Below are 10,883 nucleotides of genomic sequence, written 5' to 3'. Positions count from 1 at the left end.
GAGCCCCAACACTGCAATATACAACAAGCCTGGTAATGGAGCCCCAACACTGCAATATACAACAAGCCTGGTAATGGAGCCCCAACACTGCAATATACAACAAGCCTGGTAATGGAGCCCCAACACTACAATATACAACAAGCCTGGTAATGGAGCCCCAACACTGCAATATACCTGGTTGATGGGGTTCTGGGAGGTCTACTCCCCCACTTGTGAGAGATTGGTCCACCAGGCTGTTGCTTGGAGCGGCCCACAGGCCCAGATATCCACCCAAGCCCGGTTGGGACGGCACTCCTTGGAGTAAAATATCTAGTTTCCTCTTGAAGATGTCCACGGTTGATCCGGCAATATTTCTTATGCTCGCTGGGAGGGTGTTGAACAACCGTGGACCTCTGATGTTTATACAGTGTTCTCTGATTGTGCCTATGGCACCCCTGCTCTTCACTGGCTCTATTCTGCATTTTCTTCCATATCGTTCACTCCTGTACGTTGTTATTTTACTGTGTAGATTTGGTACTTGGCCCTCCAGTACCTTCCACGCGTATATTAATTGATATATCTCTCGTCTTCTTTCTAGTGAGTACATTTGGAGGGCTTTGAGACGATCCCAATAATTTAGGTGCTTTATCGCATCTATGCGTACCGTATATGTTCTCTGTATTCCCACTATTTCAACAATCTCTCCTGCTCTGAAGGGGGAGGGGAGTACTGAGCAGTACTCAAGACGGGGTAACACAAGTAACTTGAAGAGTACAAAAATTGTGATGGGATCGCTGAATTTGAAAGTTCTCGTAATCCATCCTATCATTTTTCTGGCTGACGCAATATTTGCTAGGTTATGCTCCCTAATCGTTAGGTCGTCAGACATCATTATTCCCAAATCCCCTATATACTGTTTTCCTACTATGGGCACATTTGATTGTGTTTTGTACTCTGTATAATGTTTAAAGTCCTCATTTTTACCGTACCTGAGTTCTGGAATTTATCATTGTTAAACATCATGTTATTTTCTGTTGCCCAGGCGATAACTTTATTAATATCTGCTTGAAGTTTTTCAATGTCTTCAGCCGACGTAATTTTCATACTGATTTTTGTGTCCTCTGCAAAGGATGATACGAAGCTGTGACTTGTATTTTTGTCTATATCTGATATGAGAATAAGGAAAAGCAGCGGTGCAAGGACTGTACCTTGAGGTACAGAGCTTTTAACATTAACAGAGCTTTTTAACAATTTAAGGGGGCGGCTGGTTATTATAGTGAAAGTTGTTCAATGTCAACCAATATTAATTTTCTATTTGTATATGAAAAGTGCTTAAATTGTCCCAAGTTTCAGTACTGCAGCGTAAATAGAAAGGGAGTTTTTTTTTTTTTTTTTTTTCAACGTTTTTTACACATTTTCAAGTCCACACTTCAGAACACACGTTTCAGATATAATTATTCTGTGACACTTTTCTGACACATTAGCATATAATAAAGGATTTGGGGATTTAAAATTTCCAAAACATCTTTAGTTTTCCTAATACAAATGTCCAAAGTTCCCCAAAATGTTTTTGCAAATATGGCATGTTTATTGCTATTATAAAATCAATAAATGAACTTAGAGAAAAATGAAAGCCCCCCAATGTAGAGACATGCCCTACAATGTAGAGACATGCCCCACAATGTAGAGACATGCCCTACAATGTAGAGACATGCCCCACAATGTAGAGACATGCCCTACAATGTAGAGACATGCCCTACAATGTAGAGACATGCCCCACAATGTAGAGACATGCCCTACAATGTAGAGACATGCCCCACAATGTAGAGACATGCCCTACAATGTAGAGACATGCCCCACAATGTAGAGACATGCCCTACAATGTAGAGACATGCCCCACAATGTAGAGACATGCCCTACAATGTAGAGACATGCCCTACAATGTAGAGACATGCCCCACAATGTAGAGACATGCCCCACAATGTAGAGACATGCCCTACAATGTAGAGACATGCCCCACAATGTAGAGACATGCCCCACAATGTAGAGACATGCCCTACAATGTAGAGACATGCCCCACAATGTAGAGACATGCCCCACAATGTAGAGACATGCCCCACAATGTAGAGACATGCCCCACAATGTAGAGACATTCCCCACAATGTAGAGACATTCCCCACAATGTAGAGACATGCCCCACAATGTAGAGACATGCCCCACAATGTAGAGACATGCCCCACAATGTAGAGACATGCCCCACAATGTAGAGACATGCCCCACAATGTAGAGACATGCCCCACAATGTAGAGACATGCCCCACAATGTAGAGACATGCCCCACAATGTAGAGACATGCCCCACAATGTAGAGACATGCCCCACAATGTAGAGACATGCCCCACAATGTAGAGACATGCCCCACAATGTAGAGACATGCCCCACAATGTAGAGACATGCCCCACAATGTAGAGACATGCCCCACAATGTAGAGACATGCCCCACAATGTAGAGACATGCCCCACAATGTAGAGACATGCCCCACAATGTAGAGACATGCCCCACAATGTAGAGACATGCCCCACAATGTAGAGACATGCCCCACAATGTAGAGACATGCCCCACAATGTAGAGACATGCCCCACAATGTAGAGACATGCCCCACAATGTAGAGACATGCCCCACAATGTAGAGACATGCCCCACAATGTAGAGACATGCCCCACAATGTAGAGACATGCCCCCCCAATGTAGAGACATGCCCCCCCAATGTAGAGACATGCCCCCCCAATGTAGAGACATGCCCCCCCAATGTAGAGACATGCCCCCCCAATGTAGAGACATGCCCCACAATGTAGAGACATGCCCCACAATGTAGAGACATGCCCCACAATGTAGAGACATGCCCCACAATGTAGAGACATGCCCCACAATGTAGAGACATGCCCCACAATGTAGAGACATGCCCCACAATGTAGAGACATGCCCCACAATGTAGAGACATGCCCCACAATGTAGAGACATGCCCCACAATGTAGAGACATGCCCCACAATGTAGAGACATGCCCCACAATGTAGAGACATGCCCCACAATGTAGAGACATGCCCCACAATGTAGAGACATGCCCCACAATGTAGAGACATGCCCCACAATGTAGAGACATGCCCCACAATGTAGAGACATGCCCCACAATGTAGAGACATGCCCCACAATGTAGAGACATGCCCCACAATGTAGAGACATGCCCCACAATGTAGAGACATGCCCTCCACATATACTGTGTAAGTTTATGTAAATTGAATAAAAAAGGAATCAGTTTTGTAAACGTTTGTGTCAATTGAAAAAAAACAGAAATGAATAAAGTCTAAGGTTCTAAAATCTGTGGCTGAGGTTGACATCAACCAATTTTCTCCAAAATTGGCATCCTTACAGATAGGCTTACGTACAGTCAGGTGTGTTAGTTTGATGCAAATCGCCCAAAAAAAATGAAAAAAAAGTATTTAAAAGAGAAAAAGAAAAAAAATCCTTTTTTTTTCTTAAATTTTTTTTCCAATTAAACTAATAATAATATTTGTTTAATATATGCTATTGTGATAGCAAAGACTCGTAGTTATGATTTCAGTTGACACTTTTGATTGATAATCGATTTTAACCATTTTTGCATAATTTTCACAACTACTTCAATATTTTTTTTCTCCCTTCCTATTTATGCTACGATGCTGAAACTTGGACCAGATGAAACACTTTTCATATAGAACTTGTCAAAAAAAGTTTGATTGATATCGAACGAGTTTTCATTTTTGCATTTTTGGACCCAGATGCCAACCAGACGCCCCCTTAACTTTTAACAATGCTTGGACTCGATTTTATACTGTTGACTGTTATTCGCTTAGTTCTGTTTGACAGAAAACTTAATATCCAGCGTCCTACTTTACCGGTTATTCCCATTGACTTCATTTTGTGTGCTATCACTCCATGCTCGCATTTATCGAAAGCCTTTGCGAAGTCCGTGTATATCACATCAGCATTCTGTTTTTCTTCTAATGCCTCAGTGACTTTGTTGTAGTGATCAAGTAGCTGTGAGAGGCACGATCTTCCCGCTCGAAATCCATGTTGGCCAGGGTTGTGAAGGTCATTGGTCTCCATGAAATTGGTGACCTGACTCTCATCACTCTCTCAAATACTTTTATGATGTGCGATGTTAGTGCAACTGGTCTATAATTCTTTGCCAATGCTTTGCTCCCTCCCTTGTGTAGAGGGACTATGTCTGCTACTTTAAGTGCATCTGGTATCTCCCCCGTGTCCAAGCTCTTCCTCCACACTATACTGAGTGCCTGTGCTACCGGCACTTTTCATTTCTTTATAAATATAGAATTCTATGAATCTGGACCCGGAGCCGAGTGCATGGGCATGTTTTCAATTTCTCTTTCAAAGTCTAGTGCGCTCGTGTTGATATCAGTTATATTTACAGGAGTTTGGATATCCCGCGTAAAGAAATTGTCTGGATCTTCCACTTTCATGTTGTTTAAAATATACAACAAGCCTGGTAACGGAGCCCCAACACTACAATATACAACAAGCCTGGTAATGGAGCCCCAACACTACAATATACAACAAGCCTGGTAATGGAGCCCCAACACTGCAATATACAACAAGCCTGGTAATGGAGCCCCAACACTACAATATACAACAAGCCTGGTAATGGAGCCCCAACACTGCAATATACAACAAGCCTGGTAACGGAGCCCCAACACTACAATATACAACAAGCCTGGTAATGGTGCCCCAACACTGCCATATACAACAAGCCTGGTAATGGAGCCCCAACACTGTAATATACAACAAGCCTGGTAATGGAGCCCCAACACTGCAATATACAACAAGCCTGGTAACGGAGCCCCAACACTACAATATACAACAAGCCTGGTAATGGTGCCCCAACACTACAATATACAACAAGCCTGGTAATGGAGCCCCAACACTGCAATATACAACAAGCCTGGTAATGGTGCCCCAACACTGCAATATACAACAAGCCTGGTAATGGAGCCCCAACACTGCAATATACAACAAGCCTGGTAATGGTGCCCCAACACTGCAATATACAACAAGCCTGGTAATGGAGCCCCAACACTGCAATATACAACAAGCCTGGTAATGGAGCCCCAACACTACAATATACAACAAGCCTGGTAATGGTGCCCCAACACTACAATATACAACAAGCCTGGTAATGGAGCCCCAACACTACAATATACAACAAGCCTGGTAATGGAGCCCCAACACTGCATGGCTACCTGTCAGTTATTATAATGATCACTTCCGCATGGAGCGATGTTCCCAGGCGCTCACTGGGATGTCCCAGGCGCTCACTGGGATGTCCCAGGCGCTCACTGGGATGTCCCAGGCGCTCACTGGGATGTCCCAGGCGCTCACTGGGATGTCCCAGGCGCTCACTGGGATGTCCCAGGCGCTCACTGGGATGTCCCAGGCGCTCACTGGGATGCTCTGGACATTAACTTGCCTGCATCACATTATAGTCTGACACGTGATGGGAAAATAATCCTACACACACACGTGCTCTATCTACACCACCCAGCACGCCGGACAACCTTCACTTAAATGGGTCACACCAATATGAGCCGCGATGCCCTCCAGCCCCTATATAGGTACTCTGCAACACCAGTTCCAGGTATTGGTAAGTTGATCTAACTAGTGAATGACAGACAAATGTTATACAATGAAATTGTAAGCACCTACACTGATAATCAGCGAGCACACTCACACTCATATGCACGCTCTTAATTTATGTTAGTGGACTGTAGGTGGAACACTTGTCCTCTATAGTGGCAGTCCTCGCCGGGAATAACGGCTTGAGGAGGAAAGACCGTCTTAGCTACAGCACTTGTCTTTAAGGTCAGCCAGTCAGTGATCGGCTATTAGGAGGCATCTTAATATACTAGATATTATAGCTTCAACAGGTTCAGTAGCCTCGTTTAAGGCCGTCCACACAGTATAAGACCAACGCTGGAATATTCTACACCGCCCTGGAGTCCACACAGTATAAGACCAACGCTGGAATATTGTGCACCGCCCTGGAGTCCACACAGTATTAGACCAACGCTGGAATATTGTGCACCACCCTGGAGTCCACACAGTATTAGACCAACGCTGGAATATTGTGCACCGCCCTGGAGTCCACACAGTATTAGACCAACGCTGGAATATTGTGCACCGCCCTGGAGTCCACACAGTATTAGACCAACGCTGGAATATTGTGCACCGCCCTGGAGTCCACACAGTATTAGACCAACGCTGGAATATTGTGCACCGCCCTGGAGTCCACACAGTATTAGACCAACGCTGGAATATTGTGCACCGCCCTGGAGTCCACACAGTATTAGACCAACGCTGGAATATTGTGCACCGCCCTGGAGTCCACACAGTATTAGACCAACGCTGGAATATTGTGCACCGCCCTGGAGTCCACACAGTATTAGACCAACGCTGGAATATTGTGCACCGCCCTGGAGTCCACACAGTATTAGACCAACGCTGGAATATTCTGCACCGCCCTAGAGTCCACACAGTATTAGACCAACGCTGGAATATTCTGCACCGCCCTGGAGTCCACACAGTATTAGACCAACGCTGGAATATTCTGCACCGCCCTGGAGTCCACACAGTATTAGACCAACGCTGGAATATTGTGCACCGCCCTAGAGTCCACACAGTATTAGACCAACGCTGGAATATTGTGCACCGCCCTGGAGTCCACACAGTATTAGACCAACGCTGGAATATTGTGCACCGCCCTAGAGTCCACACAGTATTAGACCAACGCTGGAATATTGTGCACCGCCCTGGAGTCCACACAGTATTAGACCAACGCTGGAATATTGTGCACCGCCCTAGAGTCCACACAGTATTAGACCAACGCTGGAATATTGTGCACCGCCCTGGAGTCCACACAGTATTAGACCAACGCTGGAATATTCTGCACCGCCCTGGAGTCCACACAGTATTAGACCAACGCTGGAATATTGTGCACCGCCCTAGAGTCCACACAGTATTAGACCAACGCTGGAATATTGTGCACCGCCCTGGAGTCCACACAGTATTAGACCAACGCTGGAATATTGTGCACCGCCCTAGAGTCCACACAGTATTAGACCAACGCTGGAATATTGTGCACCGCCCTGGAGTCCACACAGTATTAGACCAACGCTGGAATATTCTGCACCGCCCTGGAGTCCACACAGTATTAGACCAACGCTGGAATATTGTGCACCGCCCTAGAGTCCACACAGTATTAGACCAACGCTGGAATATTGTGCACCGCCCTGGAGTCCACACAGTATTAGACCAACGCTGGAATATTGTGCACCGCCCTAGAGTCCACACAGTATTAGACCAACGCTGGAATATTGTGCACCGCCCTGGAGTCCACACAGTATTAGACCAACGCTGGAATATTCTGCACCGCCCTGGAGTCCACACAGTGTGAAGCATACAACCAATATTAACACAGTACAGAGGTTTGCAACAAGATTAGTGTCAGAGTTAAGAAGGTTTAGCAACGTGAACTGAAGAAGCTAACTATGCAGACGATGAGTCACAATAACGGGGCTGAAGATATAATGACCAAACCTCACACCAGAAGACGAAGAGACGACGACGTTTGGGTCCGTCGTTTGGGTCCATTATCACGTACAATGCTGCTGATGTCTACGTTATTTTCTGTTCCTCTTGTCCTCTCCAGTATGTTGGTGGAACTGTCCGTACACTGAATGATACACTTAAGGAACACAAAGGAAGTGTTAAGTCTGCAGACACGAACAATACTCACTTCTGCCATGCTAGGGACTCTAACCATCTCAGGGACTCAACGTCCTTGGGAGATTTGGACGTCTTCTAATATAATCTTTCCTGCAATCTGCTCTTCACAGTCGGCGTCTTTGTCGAGTCGGCTGTGATACACAACCTGGCCAACATGAACCATAGTCCTGGCTGTGTTGCTGTTGACTCTTCCCTGTCACAGTACACACTATAATGTTCTAGGCTTACAGGACTTAGGGTGTGTCCTCCCAGGGCTCTTTCCTTCCTGCCGGGCTCCTTCGTTGCTGTCTTTCTCTTGGCTTCTGGTAGTTTGCTTTTTCTTTATATTTTCTAACTTTTTGGTGTTTTTACTCCTCTTTATCCTATTTAGCCCCCCCCCCCCTTTTCCCATTTATAACCTATGATTCATATTTATATCGCTATTTTTCTTCCTTTACTTCTACCCTTTCCTTTACTATACCTCTCTTTTTCTCTTTATTATTTACTTTTCTCTTTTCATGCCTTCTCCTTTACTTCTTCCTTTCATCTTATTATCTTCATATTTCTCTTTCATTCATTCCATCTTTCATCGCTCTCACATTAATTCAACTGTCGATCTTTTACACTCACTTTCCTTATACTGTCTATCATTTCCACTCTCTTGTACTGTCCATCTTTTCCATTCTTATACTGTCTATCTTTTCCCCTCTCTTTCCACCACACAACGTGATAATAATCCAGGTCGTCGCTTCTCCATCTTGTGAGTTGTGGTTTGGTCATCATGGATATAACTAGGATAGCTCATCCCGGGAGGAGACAAGGAGCTGAGAGTACATAAACACATGCAAGATAATGAGGGGAATAAGCAAGGTGGACGATGACAGTCTCCTTAAACTGAGATAAAGGAGCACAGGAGGATGTGTGTGGAAGCTGGAAACACAATTGGGTGCAAGAAATACAAAGACATGTGCTGTGATTGGCTCGTCAACAAGAGGAATGTGTTGACATGAATTTGAGGAGGACAGGTTAATACTGCACCTGGTGTGTCCCACCTGCCACCAACACCACCCCGCTGCCACCAACACCACCCCGCAGCCACCACCACCACCCCGCGACCACCAACATTACCACAGCAGGAAACACTCACTATCCTGTCAACATCATTGTAAAAACTAAATGCAGTTTCCATTGTTCTTCTTCCATATCGGCCACCAACTTTGGTCTCATCAGTGACTGTCTCACCACGTCCAATACTCAAGAAAAACTACATTTTCTTTATTGTGTTTCCTGCACGTCAAGATCTTAACTAAGGAGGCTTTAATCTAAGACGCTGCGTCCTGGTAATTTCTTGTCAACACGCACCCTAGGACTCCTGACCCATATGCACCCTAGGACTCCTGACCCTTATGCACCCTAGGACTCCTGGCCCTTATGCACCCTAGGACTCCTGGCCCTCATGCACCCTAGGACTCCTGGCCCTCATGCACCCTAGGACTCCTGGCCCTCATGCACCCTAGGACTCCTGGCCCTCATGCACCCTAGGACTCCTGGCCCTCATGCACCCTAGGACTCCTGGCCCACACGCACCCTAGGACTCCTGGCCCTCATGCACCCTAGGACTCCTGGCCCACACGCACCCTAGGACTGGCCCTCATGCACCCTAGGACTCCTGGCCCTCATGCACCCTAGGACTTCTGGTCCACACGCACCCTACGACTCCTGGCCCACATGCACCCTAGGACTCCTGGCCCTCATGCACCCTAGGACTCCTGGCCCACATGCACCCTAGGACTCCTGGCCCACATGCACCCTAGGACTCCTGGCCCACATGCACCCTAGGACTCCTGGCCCACATGCACCCTAGAACTCCTGGCCCACATGCACCCTAGAACTCCTGGCCCACATGCACCCTAGGACTCCTGGCCTAAATGCACCCTAGAACTCCTGGCCCACATGCACCCTAGGACTCCTGGCCCACATGCACCCTAGACCTCCTGGCCCACATTCACCCTGGGACACAATAGGATAAATAACAGTGCGTGTTATAATAACTAGACGAGAGAGACAATTGTAATGTGCACGGACCAAGAGATAATGAAGAGGAATAATCGTGTAATATATACAAGAGGACATAAGAGTAGAAACCGCTGTAGTACAAGTACAGGAAATAAAGAAAATAGTGTAAGTGCTTACAGATACAGTTGGAAAAATCATGCAATTATCTTTTTATTAACCACTAAATGAGTTCTAAGGAACAAAGATAATTGACATTTTTCCACAAATGGTCTGTAATCCAACGCTCAATATTAAATGTCTGTGTTTAATACGGTGAGCACCAAGAGCCACAGACCATTGTTACGCGAGACAAACATGCCGGAAGTGTTGTGGGTCGACACTTGCGTGTTAGAGAGCTCTTAAGACTTCGTGAGCCCTTCTCCTAGAACAAACAAATGACATAAACGACTGGAAATTAAAAGTCTTGATCTGATCTTCATGACTTACGATACAAAGTGTATAATTAAGTTATGATCAGTGTCTCTAAGACGTGTCTCTCACGTCTTTATCGTAAGAGTATAAGTTATATCTTAAGTCTTATCATTAGAAGGCTGTCTTCGTGGTCAACCAGGTTAATCTTTGGAAATGTTTTTGTAATAATATTTTGACTTGTGATTTTGAATTGTGATGTTTTTGTAATAATATTTTGAGTTGTGAAGTTAATGTATAGTTTTGCAACACAGCAGAAGTTGGGAGAGAGGTTTGGATTCAATTATTAAGGGATTACTAAGCATTTCTGGTGAAACTTTCTCAATATTTTTTTTTGTATTTTCTGTAAACCAACATATGTACATGCTGGTTACAAAGACAAATACAGAATATTTGTTTAAGAGTTATCTTACAGAATAGGCTTGAAGACTATGTTTATGGGCTCTGTTTATATTGTATTTTTAAAGTATATTCTTACTCAGCACTTACAGAGTATGCTAATCTGAGTATGTCTACAGGGTGACCTTACTGTATATGTTTACAGGGTGATCTTGCTGAGTATGCTTACAGGGTAACCTTACGGAGTATGCTTACAGGGTAACTTTAC

General features: G+C 45.0%; 1 protein-coding gene across 1 annotated transcript in view; it reads right to left on the bottom strand.

Annotated features, from left to right (window-relative positions):
- LOC138356936 (uncharacterized) overlaps positions 1–7,832 on the bottom strand; it is a 34,686-nt gene extending 26,854 nt beyond the window's left edge. Inside the window, exons 1-2 of the mRNA XM_069313469.1 lie at positions 7,630–7,832; positions 5,327–5,498 (exon numbers count right to left, since the gene is read on the bottom strand). Of these exons, the coding sequence (XP_069169570.1) occupies positions 5,327–5,498; positions 7,630–7,832 (375 nt within the window). The remainder of the gene's footprint in view (positions 1–5,326; positions 5,499–7,629) is intronic.
- Between the last annotated feature and the right edge of the window lie 3,051 nt (positions 7,833–10,883).

Source organism: Procambarus clarkii, chromosome 75 (assembly GCF_040958095.1).
Source record: "Procambarus clarkii isolate CNS0578487 chromosome 75, FALCON_Pclarkii_2.0, whole genome shotgun sequence".
Classification (NCBI taxonomy): domain Eukaryota; kingdom Metazoa; phylum Arthropoda; class Malacostraca; order Decapoda; family Cambaridae; genus Procambarus; species Procambarus clarkii.
Note: the sequence above shows the minus strand (reverse complement) of the source record. Positions and strands in the feature narration are given on the sequence as shown.